Source organism: Homalodisca vitripennis, chromosome 5 (assembly GCF_021130785.1).
Source record: "Homalodisca vitripennis isolate AUS2020 chromosome 5, UT_GWSS_2.1, whole genome shotgun sequence".
Taxonomy (NCBI): domain Eukaryota; kingdom Metazoa; phylum Arthropoda; class Insecta; order Hemiptera; family Cicadellidae; genus Homalodisca; species Homalodisca vitripennis.
Genome location: NC_060211.1, coordinates 9748402 through 9765310, shown reverse-complemented (window position 1 = coordinate 9765310; position 16909 = coordinate 9748402). Strand labels below are relative to the sequence as shown.

At 35.6% G+C, this 16909-nt stretch overlaps 1 protein-coding gene across 2 annotated transcripts in view; it reads right to left on the bottom strand.

Annotated features, from left to right (window-relative positions):
• The window catches only part of LOC124361786 (oxysterol-binding protein-related protein 1-like), a 140004-nt gene that overhangs the window by 109737 nt on the left and 13358 nt on the right, over positions 1-16909 (bottom strand). For both annotated transcript variants that reach the window (XM_046815761.1, XM_046815762.1), the window contains exons 2-6: positions 14384-14562; positions 14065-14225; positions 5246-5443; positions 2989-3133; positions 248-393 (exon numbers count right to left, since the gene is read on the bottom strand). In XM_046815761.1, the coding sequence (XP_046671717.1) occupies positions 248-393; positions 2989-3133; positions 5246-5443; positions 14065-14225; positions 14384-14534 (801 nt within the window). In that variant the 5' untranslated portion in view covers positions 14535-14562. The remainder of the gene's footprint in view (positions 1-247; positions 394-2988; positions 3134-5245; positions 5444-14064; positions 14226-14383; positions 14563-16909) is intronic.

The window sequence follows — 16909 nt, the reverse complement described above, 5'->3', positions numbered from 1 at the left end:
ATATGATACATGTTAATGATCTGCCTACTAGTAATTATTTTGTCTAAAACAAAAAATATAACTATACAGATTTCTTTTAAATCAATTTTGTAGTCAATCATTATTGTTACACAAAAATTACACTTTCACTGAGCCTATTTTACACACTAAACTATAATAACACACAATACTCTATAAGCATAATATTATACCTTAAGTTTACTTCATATGAGTATACATGTTCAACTATTATCTAATTAAATCTTACCCACAATGGTTTCCAGCCCAAGAACCGAGAACGTCTCAACAGTTGTCCATCGAATCTGGTTGCGGTTTTCTGCAGTTGACGGACTGGCTTCACACACAACACTTGTTGCATCTGCGCATCCTTCGCCAGATCCAGGGCTGTCTGTCCTTCAACACCACAACTTCAAGTTATTTTAAAATTCCCAGGAACATAAATGGGGATAAGGACGGAAATACTAAAGAGAAGAACTATAAATGAGACAACATACTAACTCATTTTAATTCATCTCAACCCTATGTATGGGTTGGTTGGCTGTTTGGATGGATGGATGGATGGATGGATGGATGGATGGATGGATGGATGGATGGATGGATGGACCATCACTAACCCTCTCACTCCCATGAACTGTATACCAGTTGGATCTTAACCACACCAACAATCGCTTTCCACTTTCCTCTATCTTCTACCTTCTCCAAGCTTGCTGACGTTTTATTCGGCTTTGTCCCACTATCTTTCTTTGGTCTTCTTGTAAGCTTTCCAGTCATACTTCCTTTAACCCTTTAAGGACCAACCGTCTGATTTATCGCCGGCGGCGTACTATGCTAAAAGGACCAGCCATCTGGTTTATCGCCGGCAGACTTTTCATATTTTTTAAGAGATATTTTAATCTTCTATATGGAATAAATATACTATTTTTTCAATTCCCTGTATGTTTCTTACTATGATATCAAATTTTAAACGTCTTTGGAATCATCAGCTTGGTCAAAAAAAATATTTTACGGCCTTGTTGCATCGTAATGTTGTCAGGGCACTTTGGGATTATACCGACCACACCCAGACATGAATCGTTATTTGACATTTTGCTTCTACTGATTACTAGATTAGCGTAGAACAAATTTCGTCAATATAAAACAGGAATTGTCTTATCGCAAACCCCTCCCCATCCTCAGACAGAGGTCAAAGTCGAACGGTCTAGTAGATAACGTGATTGCAGAGTCTCGCCGCCCGTTCAGCTGGTGCGTCGCTTTGTTGTACTTCCGTGTTTTACCCCTACATTTCTACAAACACAAAAACTAAACTCTTTATTGAAAAAAAACACACACACAACTTTTTTTTATGTACCGTGCAAAAAACTTAAATAATCATGTGATGCAGCGCGGCCTGCCGTAATCGGGATTCTCGAGAAAGATAAGATAACAGCGACAACAATACCGATCAAAATACCTGGAAACGCTTGTTGATTGATGGAATGTTAGTTCTGTTACTCAACTACATCGTTTTATAACGTTCTAAGTTCATTGAAAAAATTTTAAGCGTTGGGGGCATATAACGGAATCTGACCCCATTAACAATTATTGATAATCGTTGTAAGTTTGTAATTTTGTAATTAAAGAGTTGTTTTTTCGTTGTTATCATGTTTGTTTCTATAAATGTATATTTTTGTGTTCTTCATACTGGTGTGGTCGGTATAATCCCAAAGTACCGAATAATATGCTTAGTAGCCTATAAGGTTTTGTATGTTAGGCTAATGCTGAAAAGTGTGTTTTAACCAATGTTACAGAAAAATTTAATTCATTTACAAACTTTTTATTTTTTATTCCAGGGCTTTCAAATTTTGTACAGCTATAGAGAACTATATGTAGAACTAATAAATACCATTTCCCACGTATAGTTTATTCTTATTTTTGGTAGTTATTGAAGATCAAACTCAATTTTTTAAATTTTTTTCTTTTTTTTATTTGATAAACAGATAAATCAAATTGTTTTTTGCCATATAATGACTTAAATTTATTTTTTCACAATGAACAATTTAATTATAAACATTTTAAGCCTAAAAACAAATCTGTACAGTAATTAGTTCTGAAGATATGATTTTTCTCTCAAACGCTTGAAAAATCGCACATTTCACATTTTTAATGTGCACAGTTCTTGGAGCATGGCCAGAAAAACGCAAAAATTTTCTTTGCACATGCCAATTTTGGTCTGGTCCTAAAAGGGTTAAAAGTGAGCATTACTCTCTTAGTCATTCTACTAAATTACAGTGTAGGAGTATGGCACACCATATGTCGCATAACAGGCTTCACTGAGGTTGCATGCAACATTTCAAGCGTAAATCTCATTTCATTCTCTAGTTGTCCTGCGGTCAGATAGTCAGACATACATCATACAGAAAATATATTTTTAATTCCCCTTAGCTGACAAAAAAAGAACTGTGTGTCTACTAAGTGCTTCAGTGACACTCAGTCAAATTGCTTGGTTGGACATGCAGCATCATAAAACACATGTCTATGTAGAAATGATGTTTCATGCAAAATTTAAAGTCTGGAGATGATTTATTCCCAGTATGTATATTCCACATACCTCTAACAAGGGGGTCTTTGGAACTTAAGGTAATATCGGATTACTAATATCAAAATACTTTGATGCTTACGGAAATATTACATTATATAAATTTGATAAAAATCAAATTTGCAATTGGATTTTCAAACTACAAAGTCACAAAAGAATCTAAAAGTTTTTCTGTCTGCATTTGTATGAAGAGAAGCAGAATTCAAGATCTAATAAATAGTAAAAGTTAAAAAGGAAATACAATTTTCAATACAAATATTTACATTGTATAAAAAAAGTAAAGAATGAGGGTGAGTTGATATCTGATTGGACATAAATGATCAGTCTTCTGTTTACTTGGGTTGACCGTAGCATGAAAAGATTGAAACCGTAAACACATAAACCAGATGATGTAAGTAATAGTGGAAAGTTACCTCTGATATTCTTGATGGTGGTGTCTATGCCGTTCTGCAACAATAATACTGCTGCTTCCTTGTGTCCCCTATAAGCTGCACAATGAAGGCACGTGTTTCCTTGGGCATCTACACAGTTAATATTGGGCGGTCTCTCGTCTTTCAACTGGAACCAACCAACATCACATAAGAATTCTGCAATGAAAAAGCTCTTAAAATGGTATATTATGAATTTTTACTCTCAATTGGTTTATGGTATTGAAATACGGGAAATACATTTAAAAACAAAATTAATCAAATTTTATTGATACAAAAAATGCAGTACGTTATATCACTGGTATATGTTATAAAGATTCATGTAAACCAAAATTTCAAGAACTTCATATTATTTATGATAATCCCTTGTTTGGTTGTGTATACGAGGGGGTACCCAAAAAACCGGAATTTTGTTTTAAATATACATATATTTATATTTTTTACAAAACAAACTTATCACCTTCAAATTATTCTCCATTGCACTTTATACACTTATCCCATCGTTGTTTCCCCTGTTGGAAACATGTCTTGTACTCCTCGTCAGTGATGGCTGCCAGTTCCTCCGTTTTTTTTTTTCTTGACGTCATCCACACTGTCAAATCGGAAACCTTTCATGCCCCTTTTCATTCGTTGGGAATAAAAAGAAGTCGCACGGAGCCAGATCTGGTGAGTAAGGTGCGTGTGGTAGCGAAAACCATGCCATTTTTGGCCAAAAACTGGGTGACAGAGATTGCTGTGTACGCAGGCGCGTTGTCGTGGTGAAAAAACCAGTCCCCTGTTTGCCACATATCAGGTCTTTTGCGACGAATGCTGTTCCGTAGTCTTCTTAAGACTTCAAGATAAAACACTTGATTTACTGTCTGGCCTGGTGGAACGAATTCTGAATGGACAATCCCCTTTACATAAAAAAAAACAAATGAGCATTGTTTTGACACTCGATCTGACTTGACGGCATTTTTTTTGTCTGGGTGATGATGCCGTCTTCCATTGGCTGGATTGTTGTTTGGTTTCTGGGTCGTACCCATAGCACCAAGATTCGTCACCTGTAATTATTTTTGACAAGAAATCTGGATCGGTTTCAAGTTGCTGCTTCAAATCACGGCAGGCTTCAATTCGACGTTCCTTTTGAAAGTCAGTGAGAGCACGAGGCACAAACTTGGCGGCAATCCTTTTCATGTTCAAGTCTTCGGTTAAAATCCATTGAACTGAGTTCCATGACAGCCCACTAGCCTCTGATATTTGCTCGATAGTCTGTCATCGGTCTGCAAGCACAATTTATTTCACTTTCACAAGATTTTCGTCTGTTCGGGAAGTCGATGGTCGTCCAGAATGAGGTTTATCCTGAATTGACATGTCACCATTTTTAAACCGAGAAAACCATTCGTACACTTGGGTTTTCCCAATAGCGTCGTCTTTGTAAGCTGTCTTCAACATTTCAACTGTTTCAGCGGCCTTTTTGCCAAGCAGAAAACAAAATTTCACAGTTGCACGCTGTTCACTCAAACTTGCCATCGTAAAAAACGGCATGATCACAAAACAGCACTAGCAAAAACTATTACTGCAAGGGGACAGAACACGTCAGGTCAATGCAACAGGCGGCACTGAGCTGGCAAAGAGCAGTGCTTCAAGAGTCAAGTGGCGAGAATTTGTACTACGCAAGCTCCGCCTACGGCAGAGCTATTCTGGGAACTTTTGGGTACCCCCTCGTAAACTGTTGCTTTATATGGCTACGTCAAACAACTTAATATATCAAAACATTAACCAATCTAACACAAGGGGTGCAAACAACATTGTAACAAAAAAACTGACTTCCAAACAATTCATTATTCATTAGCAAAATCATCTCTTGGACCAAAATTATAGAATGCACTGCCAAATAGCCTAAGATCACTGCCATTTGGTATATTCAAAAGACAAATTGATTTTTTCCTCTTAGAACTTCATTTTATAGAGTAGATGAATTTGTTTGGAATTAATAACGAATTAAAAAATTATTATTGATCTTAGGAAGTTCTGTTATCAATGTTGTACAGGGGTTTTTATTAACTAATTAATTTATTTCTTTCAATTTATTTTTTATTCATTGTTTATATTTGGTATATAATTCGCCTCGTGACACGATTTCCTTCCTTTATTCTTTAAATTGAAACTTCCAATCATATTTTTAATAATCCCAATGCATTTCCAAATTTAATTTATAGATAAAGTATATTTTACTTATGAAATAACCGGTTAATCCTACCATCTGACTGAGGATCTCTATGTGGCCATCTCGAGCTGCTGCCAGTAATGCATCCTCCTTGCGTTTGACCTCAGTTCGCTCGGCCGCCCACAGCAGCTTGGCTGCCTCCTGATCCTTACATACCTCCCTTGCCATTAGTCCTTCTCCATTGTGGATATTGACATCAGCATTCCTCTCCAACAACATCAGCACCAGGTCCTGCCAATCAATAAATAAGAATAAGAATCATTTATTCCATTGATCTGTTTACAGAAGTAGGACAAGTCATTTTAAAATTACATACATTGTTAGAGCTAAAAATTACATTAACACAAAAGTGTTGTAAAAAGTTCACATGAAATTTAAGTAATGTAGCAATAAATAAAAGTAATTATAGTTAGTTATAAACTAAAACCTAACATTAATATGGCAATTCATGAATTCCTCAATGCTGTAAAAAGGATTTTTCACTAGCCAATCATATAACTTTTTTTTTAAATATTTTAAAGGAAACAAGTCTCGCATCATCAGGCAGCTTATTAAAAAAATTTATAAAATTTAATTTAAACGAGCTTTTAGTTTTAGCTAGTCTGTGAGGCAATATATCAATCTTATTCCTTCCCCTAGTGTTGTATTGATGGATCTCCTGTCTTGTATGAAAAAGATTCAAATTAGATTTTGTATACAATAAAACTTGAAAAATATAAAGATTTACTATTGTGGGAATTTGAAATTGTACAAAAAGAGGTTTGCAGTGTTCATGTGGGTTGGCTTCTCCAATATTACGAACAGCCTTTTTCTGTAGCACAAGAATGTCAATGACATGTGAAGAATGACCCCATATTGACAAAAATATTGACAAAAAATACATTACAATATACAGTCTAAGTATCTAAAAAATCCAAAAAGGTTGAAATGTTTGTATGCTAGTAAAGAAGGGGCCAAGAATGGATCCCTGAGGCACTCCATATACAGGGTGTTCAATAAGTGTTCAAATACTTTGGGATTTTGTTCTACACATAAAAATGAGCAAAAAAGTTCATGTGAAGGTATACCCTAAAACCTTTAGTTTTCCATCTATCTAACTCTATGTGTTTTTATTTAAAAAATTATATCTTTTGAACCAGTTAAGATACAGTTATGAAACTTGAGAATTGTATTAACATTTGGTAGACCTTTTTGAAAATAAAATATTAACAAAATCCTTTTACCCGTTTCAAAATGGTATCTGATTAAAAATTTTTAAGTCAAATAACAAAAAAACCAGTATAGTTATAAAAAAATGCACAAGATGTCAACTATTTAGTCATTTTTATACCAACTCCAACGGTACCTTTTTCATAAGAAATCCGTCACAAAATAAGCAGGCATGATCACCATATAGGTACGCAAGCCGAGAGCAACTATGATTTTGTCTTTTGATAGGCATCAGCTGTTTTAAAAAGGTTATACAAATTTTACAAGATACCAACTATTTTGAAATTGTTATGACAATTCCAATGGAACTTTGTCCAACAAAATCCTTCAACGCAAAAGTCATTATGATCACTTTAAAGACACTTGCACAAGCCAGGAGCAACAAACAACTGATACCTCTCAACTGGGATATGTTTGGTTACCAGGCATTTCATTTCTGTCTAATTCTGAGTTATTGCTGAGTTAGACAAATCGAGTACTGAAGAAAGTGAACATAGTGATGGCGAAATTGTCCTGCTAACATTGGAAAATTTGTCAGATAGTGACAGTGATGAAGGCCTACAAGCTACCTCAAATAATGATGGTGGTTTAGATGGATTTGACAATAGACAATAGACAATAGACAAACTTCTTTATTTACATATTCATTAAGAACAGTTATAGAAGTCACATAATATTATTACATAAATATGGATGATGAATGTTTATACATTTTTGTTTCAGTTAAAAAAAAAAAAGTCAAGGTACATTTTGAAATCTCCATGTTTCATTGCAGGCGTTGAGGAACTCGTCCAGTGAATAAAATGGTTGATTTACTAGGATGTCATGCAGTTTTCCTTGTAGGGCACTCCTCTTCAATCTTCTCATTGTTTCTGGGAGAGCGTTCCACAACTTCCGGCCGATATAAGATGGTTTTTCTCCATAAATTGCTGTGCGATGTGGAGGCAGAACGTAGTTGGCTGCATGGCGAGTGTTGTATGAATGGATATCTTTCCCTGTTTGAAGACCCAGGCTGTGCACATGTAGAATTACTTCTTGGATGTATAGAGCAGTGACGGTCCTCATTATGCCCGAGGGGTTTGGAAGGCTTGTCTGCAGCTTTGTTGATGTTCAAGGTCAGCGAGGATTCTAATGGCTTTTTTCTGCAGGACAAGCACCTTGTTGAGGTTTCCGACAGAGGATCCGCCCCATACAGCAATCCCATACCTCATATGGGTTTCTACTAATGAATAGTAGGCTGTTTGGCATTTTCTAGGTTTCCAATCCATTTTATGCGCCGAACAGCATAAATACCTATGCTGATTTTTTTGCAAAGGCCATCCACATGCTCTGTCCAGCCGAGATTTCCATTCCAGAATGATTCCAAGGAATTTAACATGGTTTTCAATTTCTACGTCAGGTATTTTTGAATGTAGTCTTTTCTTTTACTAAAGTTAATCTGTATGGTTTTTTGATGGATTTACAGCCAGGTCATTTTTCCTGCAGTATGTCAGTGCTTTGCAGAGGGAGTTGCAGGCGGTTGTATGTACTCCCTTCTGCAGTGTCATCCTTTATTAAGAGTGTTGTGTCATCAGCATACATTACACAGTTGGTATTGTGATCTTGGATGTATGGCTGGGAAGTCATTGACAAATAAGACAAAGATGACTGGGCCCAGGACTGATCCTTGTGGCACTCCACGTGTGACTGGTTGTGGGTTTGACTGGTAGGTGTTTTTATGGCCAAGTTGTAATGTTCTGTATTTCAACTACCTGTGTTCGCCCTGACAGATAGCTCATAAACCAGTTGTTTGCTATGCCAGTAATGCCAAGAGATTTAAGTTTTTCTGATATGAGGTCATGTCCTAAACAGTCAAAAGCTTTGCTATAGTCAAGGAGGAGAGCAGAGATGTACTTTCCTTTGTCTATTTGGTCAATTATGTATTCTACTAAGCTGATGATAGCTGATGCTGTTGATTTACCTTTAAAAATCCATGTTGGCAGTTAGTAACTATGTTATGCTGCTCTAGTAGGTCATAAGTCTATTGAGTACTACTTTTTCTATTATTTTTGAAAATGTTTGAAAGAAGTGAAATAGGACGGTAATTTTGAACTTCAGTGGTTGGTCCTTTTTTATGTTTTGGATACACTTTAGATTGTTTTAATGCAGTAGGAAATTGGCCAAGTCTAAAAAGATTTGTTTATTATGCTGACTAGAGGTGGTATAAGCTCATCAGCACAATACTTTACAATTTTAGCTGAATATTCATCCATTCCACTGGATGGTTTTGATTTAAGGGAATAGATGGCAGCTCTTACTTCTCTGAAATTTGTGGGGCCTAAGTTAAAAACAGTTTGGCAGTTGTCTACTATAGACTGGTCATTTTCATTTTTATCCTGATTTCCAACTGTTTTTCATGGTTGCTAAGTTTCAGTGTCGTTTCAGCAACTTGAGAGAAGAAAATGTTAAAATGTTCTGCAACTTCAGATGGGTTATTCACGACTTTGTCATTTATTATAATACTGGATTGAGATGGGATTTTGTGTTGTCCTTTTCTTTCATGGTTAATGACTGTCCATATGGGCCTTGGTTTTGTTTGCAGCTGACTCAATGAAGTGTGAGTTTGCATTTTGTCGTAGGGTTCTAAGTTTGTTGTCATAATTTTTTTTCCTTTTCCACCATAACTGCTTTATCTTGGATATTTCCTGTCATTTCATATTTGTAAAGTGCCTTTAAGAAAATATCCTTGAGGTATTTTTGTCTCATTGTCATAGCACAAAGTTTTTTGGTTTGTTTTTCCTGTTGCTTTTCTTCTTGGGGCAAGCAATGTCAAGGGATAAATTTCAAGACTTTCCAGAAAAATATCGTAAGCTGAGTCAGCATCAGGGGCAAGATTGATAGTATCCCATTTTTTTGTTCATCAGAAGAGATTTCAAGTTATCTAGGTTGGTTGGACTGAATTGTCTTTTGAAGGAAGTTTGCGGCAGTCAGAGTGTTTATTTCATAGCCTTTTATCTGACATATCTGAGCAAGTATGATCAGAAAGTCCTGTTTGTAGAATGACTGTGTCAATGTTATACTCAGGTATGTTGGTGCATATACAGTCAATTGAGGTGGCTGTGTCATGAGTAATGCGGGTGGCAAGTAAGGGCAATCTTTTGATGTTGTGTGTGTGCAGTTCAGTTTTCTAAGATTGTGTTGTCTATGGTTTTTTTCATCCTGTCTAATGTTAATATCTTCTCCGATCAGCACTAGGTGTTTATTGTGTGCTTGTGTGTAGTCTAGGATGTTTGACAGAACATTTATACTAGCCCTTGTATTTTCTCTGGGTGACCGGTATACTCCCAGGATGTGTATGTTTCTGTCAATTGATTCTACCGACACCATAGCCGCTTCACAGCAGAACTCTTGACATAGGTGGGATATAGCGGTTTCTTTGGTGCTGTCTGCTAGAGTGTCCTCTGCATAAATAGCTACACCTCCCAGCTTATGGCCTTCTCTGCTAAAGTTTGCTATTAAAGAGTATCCTTCGAGTTTAGTACTCTCTAATTCTTTGCTTTTGAGGCCATGTTCGGTAAGCACCAAGATATTGGGATTTTTTATTGCTTAGAAGGGTGGTTCAGCCTATCAATCTTTTTTATCAAGTCCACGAAATGTTTTGATGCATTATAATTTAGATTTTTTCTGGGGCTTTTTTGAGGTTTGAGTTTATGAAGTATCTGGTTTTGAATTTGGTCTGCTTCTGGTAGGTGTTGGACTAAAAAATGTTCATGTGGTTCTGGCTGAGATTCCGGTTACAGTTATGGGAGTTGAAGTTTGAGTGGCTTCACTTTGTGAAATTCTATTAGTGTGTTTGTAGGTAGTTGGGATTGCTGGATGTTGGATTTTTTCAGCAGCTTTTGCCACTTGAAGGGAGACACTAAAACTGATTAGTCTTTATAGTCCGTTTTTTTTGCTTCATTCCTGTTGTTACTGAAAGGTTTTGTTTTGTCCGTGGTGTACTCAATGTACGCTTCAGTTTTTTACTACAGGTTTGACTGACTCCTGGCATTGTAGTTAGGCTTGCATCTGTCATGGTTAAGGCAATAGTGGGCTCTGCCTTTGTTGTCCTTGCAGGTATAAACAGTTTTTGGTTGCAGGTTTGACTGACTCCTGAGGTTGGGGATGGATTTTTTTCTGTTGGTGATGTAGTCAGGGTATTGTTCAGTTTTTTTCTGCAGGTTTGGCTGACTCCTCTGGCGTTGTAGTTAGGCTTGCATCTGTCATGGGTAAGGCAATAGTGGGCTTTGCCTTTGTTGTCCTTGCAGGTATAAACAGTTTTTGGTTGCAGGTTTGACTGACCCTCCTGAGGTTGGGGATGGATTTTTTTCTGTTGTGATGTAGTCAGGGTATTGTTTCAGTTTTTTTCTGCAGGTTTTGGCTGACTCCTGGCGTTGTAGTTAGGCTTGCATCTGTCATGGGTAAGGCAATAGTGGGCTTTGCCTTTGTTGTCCTTGCAGGTATAAAACAGTTTTTGGTTGCAGGTTTGACTGACTCCTGAGGTTGGGGATGGATTTTTTTTCTGTTGGTGATGTAGTCAGGGTTATTGTTCAGTTTTTTTCTGCAGGTTTGGCTGACTCCTGGCGTTTGTAGTTGGGCTGACATGTGTTATAGGTAAGTCAATAGAAGAAGCTGCATTTGTTGTCTTTGTAGATAAAGTAAGTAATTTGCTACAGGTTTGACTGACTCCTGCGAGAGTGTCATTTATGTTTTGGCAAAATGCACTTGAAGCCATGGTCTTAATAGATAGCTCCATTTGGTCAAGCTTTGAGTTCATTTTTGATATTTCCAATAGTACAGCGGTTTGATTAGTCTCATATATTTGGCATCCCCCATAGGAGAAGTCTGTGAATATGAGCTCTTGCATACTACAGCTGTTATTTCTGTGTTTTGGAATTTTTTCTTGCAGTATGGAGTTGCTTTTTTTTCTAGTTCTACTATTTGTTTTGCATAGTTATCAATCATTTGACCCAGTTTAAAGGTCGTTATCCTCAGATGAATTCTGGATTTCTAAGCGCAGTTTTCTTCTCGTTTTTCAAGTTGGGCTTGAATATCTGAATTTAACTGTAGAAGATTTTCAATTTTTTGTCAAATATTTGCTTTCAATGTTTTCCATCTCTTCCAATTTCCCCTCCATACTGATAAGTTTGCTTTTGGAGTGCTAGTTTCTCTGATTTTAGCAATTCGTTCTCAGCTACTAATGCTGATCCTATTTTGGCAGCCATTTGGGAGGTCATCCTCTCGGACTGTTAGAGCCTTCTATTAGGTTGTTTTCAATAAGACTCATTTCTAGTTCAGTAGGGTGTCTGAGGTATTTAGTGTTTCTGAGTCAAAACAATTCGGTTTGGTAATGTGGTGGTGTTTTAGATATCCTGCATGCCATGCAGTGCCATTTTTCAATTTCATGAGTGGCCTTTTTTTTAAATCTTTTTCTAAAATATTTTGGCATCCTGCATGGTACCATTTTGCACATAGGCCTGTGCATTTAATACCAGAAAATTGTTACTCCAATATTGCATATACCACATGGATATTTAGTGGGCATTTCAGAGTCAGTTTAGTAGAGGTATTAATAGAAAATTCTTAGTAAAAATAGTCTGTATTAAGTAAAAGTAGAAAATGATAAATAAAAATGTCAGATATTTAAAACATAGATAATACTCTGTAAGTAGTGATTTGCTACAAGCTAAATATTTGCTGATGACAGCCAGTAAGTAGAGGCCGTGTTGTCTGAGGTCAGCGTCACAGACGCATTGTCAGCAGGTGTCGAGCAAAATATTCCCATCTGCTTGACCTAATAGCTGGCTCTATCTGTTTTCTAGCAGCTGGTGCTCTAGATAGTGTCTTGTTGGCTATGACGTCACTGTTTTGTTTAGGTTTTATTCAGCCTGTTATTTATTTACTTGTTGTCAGTGGAAAAAATAAATATCAGTAGTGCTATAAAATAATAAAATTAGTTAGAGAATTGCTTGAGTTTTGTTATATTATGTGATATATCTTGAAAAAAAATTGTTGCAGTTGTTGATCTAGTTCGTGATGTTACTTAAAGTTTTCTTGGATTTTTATTGTCTTCAAGGTATTTAAATGTTCCTTAAATAGATGATACTAAACTTACAGTTTAGAAGTATTGATTGGTGTGCAGTTAAGTTGGTACTTTGTTGATTTTCCCACTTAAACTTCACTAAAATGTAGGATCACTTTCACACTAGATGATGGGTGTCCGCCATGTTGGATTTTTACTCTGGATTTGGATTTTTACAACTGTTGGATTGTTTATGATGGACCTGATTTTCCACATTATCCTTAAGTAGGGAATAAGGAACCTAATTAAAATAAACATGTGAGTATTTCAGATTTTTTTCATTTGATTTCTACTGTTGAAATCCAGACTGATTAATGTTAAGAATATTTCTGAGTAATCTGGTAACACACTATTTCATTCAATACTAAGATAAAACTGTCAAGATGCTGATTAGCTTGAAATCTTTGTTCGATAGTTAATGGGATCTTGTCTAGTGGACTTCTAGATAAAGGTAAACTTGTACTTGTCAAGAAAAGTGACAGCTCACGGACTGATTGAAAATGAGAATAAGTGATGGAAGTAAGACTGTAAATTTGTTTCGAATTTGGCGAACTTACCACCATATCACCCAGTCATTTTACCTTTTCGATAGACTCGAGTCCAGGACATGGCCTAAACTTCAAGACATTGAATCATTAAACTTCTTGGGTGAACCATCAGGTTATTCACTAGTTTGTTTACCAAAAGTCTCTATATCTTGAACACATTTCAGTTGGTTTAGGCCTATTTCAAGAATGTACATAGAAAATAGGATCTTGTTTTGAGATTAAATATTTCACATTATGGATCTACATATTACATAACAGAGTTTGAATTGAACTGAATCCAAAAAATGAATAGTTCCTTGTAGTAAAATTTATTAACCAGAAGGAAATAGAACTAATCCATTGCCCAAGTAGCCCAGAATCTGTCTATGAGTGTGAGCAAAGTACTTTTTATTACTACACACACAATACAGAATCTCCTCCTTATTGTAGGTAATATTCTCACAAAAGCCCAAAGCCCATGGAGTGGAGAAGCTGAATACAACTTAAAAGAAGACAAGGAAAAATGATAAATTTTGAGTTGACAACCAATAAACATTTCAAATTTAATGAGCCTTTAATATACATTCTACCAGCTTCTTCTTATTGGAATCAAATGCTTAATTTATGAGCAAACACTCAAGTACTTAAGAAATTGTATTTTTGTGAGACCTTTCGTGTTCAATGAACACATCATCATTCATTGAACATGAAAGACCTCACAAAAATAAAATTTCTTAATTATAGGAGCATTTGTTCATAACTTAAGCCTTTAATATATCCATCCCACCATTAAATTGCTTGTGTAATACCATGTTACCATACAATTAATCAGCTACCATTTAAAAAAGGATAGTCGTGGTTTCTTCTACCTTTCATTTGAGGTATGTTACCTCACAGATGAATAAGTTTTGAGTTACCCTGTATCCTTAATGTTACTTTATTTGTCATTTAACAGTAATACAGTGTTTGTCATTACGGGTGGTCAAAACTGATCAAACTAATATACTGAGATTCACCTCTCGGCCGATGAAGGAAGCCTTGTGCAGTGGTGTGTCACCGGTATCGTTGACAGCGTTGATGTCCGCTCCATGGTCCAATAACAGCTCCACGACTTCCTTGTGGCCAAAATACGACGCTAAGTGAAGGGGAGTCCAACCCAAATTGCTTTTACTTTTACCTAAAAAGCGTACAATAATAAATATACACTACTGACCAAAGTAAAAAAAGCATAATTTTAAAACATTATTATCAAAACGTTTACATTCTGGACTGTTTCAACATTTAATACAATCATGTCCTGTGTCAAGCTACTGCAGAATTCTGAATGTAACCGACCTTTGCAGCTGACGTCAAGTTCGATCTCGCCCTCTGATCGAGCCTGCAGCAGTCTCTGTAGTTCCGACAGGTCTCCATTGCGAGCACTGTGAAGTAGTCGTTCATGTATCTCCACAGGAGGCTGATTCTCAAACATGTCTGTAGAGTCCATTTTTCTGCACCATTATCGTTATAGTACCCTAGAAGTAAATCAAACACATAATTCAACGTTTTACAGAAATTATTAACAATTTGTTAGAAGGTGAAATATCTCAAAAACGTGTTTAAAAGTGAGGTTTAGTTAATCACAGCATTCCAAGGGTTGGTAGTGTTTGGGATAAGCATATCATCCTCCTCTCCTTAGCCACTAACACAAATAAAAATGTTAAATTTATATACTTTGTTTGAAGTTTGTTTTTGACGATGGAAGGATTGTGAAGGAAACAGGATTTTCTAGACATTTTTACCATTGTTTAATGATATGAAAATTCAGTAACACTATGTTTCGAGATCTGCAATCTGATATTTTCTCCACGTAAATAACTAACCTAACACAGAATTACAAACTAGCTTAAAATAAACTAATAAAACCAGAGTGTTGTGACATGCGTAAGTCAGGAATCACAAACACCATGTTGTGAGTCAACTTCACTAACTCTAAAACTTGTACACTTAATAAACAAGAAAACACAACACTGATTATTAAAACTGAACTATAGAATACAGGTCACAATAGGTCTGCATCCACCGACCAACCACCTACGACTGACCATAGTAAATGGCAATCGTCACGGCAGAAAACAAGATGGCAGCAAAGAAGGAGGGAACAGGAGTGGGCCTTTTATATTAATGGTTCGTACTAGATGAACTTCTTAAAACCATACTGTAACTCCGCTATGGTTTATTACAAATATCTAATCTGTTTAGTACTTAATAGAGTTAGTGAAGTTGACACACAACAAGGTGGTTGTGATTCCTGACTTACACGTGTCACAACACTCTGGTTTGATTTGTTTATTTTAACCTAGTTTGCAATTATGTGTTAGGTTAGTTATTTACCTGAAGAAGAGATCAGATTGCATCTCGAAACGTAGTGTTACTGATTTTTTGTATAACTAAACGATGGCAAATTTGTATAGTTACCCTACTTACGGAATCCGTGCCTATGATTTATAATATCATAAGCGTACACTGGCTGTATTATTATCATGCTTCCTGCCTAAACCACAGCGCTCCTTCCTTCCGCTTAAAAACCAAATGCACCCCTCCCCTTCGAATGGCCTCCCAAACCGAACTAACTCAAATCTTATGAACATTGCAATGTAAAATTTTTAAAAAATAACCAAAGTATACTTATATTGGCCGACACTTTATCATTTAATATTTCTCATTCTATAATATGTCAGAGTATTTAGAAATTTTGTATTTTCTCCTAATATATCAGTGCTATGATGGTGCGCGTCCACTCATGGGTTATGGCTATGCATAATTGAATCCTATCTCTCAATTGGTCGGCACAATTTCTCTTTTGTCTTGCGGGGGATATAAAAATGTCTTTTCTGTCAGTATGTCTGTCTGCAGAACATCTCAAGAATGAAATGAGCTACTGACTTGAAACTTTGTATGTAATCTCAGCAAATACCTTATCATTATTTAGATTAAAAGTGACTAATGTTTAAATATAACTACAAATAATTTTTTCAATGTCACACAACTTTTTAATATGCCTATCGATAATTATGTACATTTTTTAAAACCTTTCCAACATTGCACTTAACTCAACTATCAATTAGCTATTTTAAATATGTGGACATCCAACTCTACATTTAGAACACATACATTAGTTTAGTAATCAAACATTAAATAAGCTGCAAGAGTGTTACACAACATTATTGTGCATACCTAAGCCAGATCAGAAGTCTAAATAATGACATTACTAAAGGTAAGTGTTGCATATGGTATCAAGATTTCACTCATACAACTATAAATCAGCAATTAAAGTGCATGATATCATTGTCTGATTATGTAACTGATTGTGTTACTGTTATCTTACTTTACGAGTAAACTTCACTCGGATTTTACACAAGTACATTTATGTTTAATAAAACATCACAAATTTTATCTCCCTTTACATTCTTGTTGCATATTACATATTTAGTTTTAATTCTTGGCAAAACTCAACCTGAACTAAGATAAAGAGCATGTAGATAGTCTTATTGCTATAAAATCTCGTCATTTGGCTGTAGTTTATAAATCTTTTAATAAGATATTTTTTAATTTTGTAACGTGCTTTTATTTTTATAATTTTTTAGCAGTACAACGGAAAATTTACTGTATAATACTTTGCTCAATAGTATTTTCTGAAAAGTACTATCAAAGCTTGTATTAATCACCATGAGTCTGGCTGTTTTTTCCAAGTTTTAAGACACAATGAATCACATATAAAACAGATTATTTAAAAAAGGTGAAATTTTGTATAAAAATGTAAATTAAAGCAAAAAATATCAATGACAATTGGCAAATTCCATTATTTACTTATTGAATAAA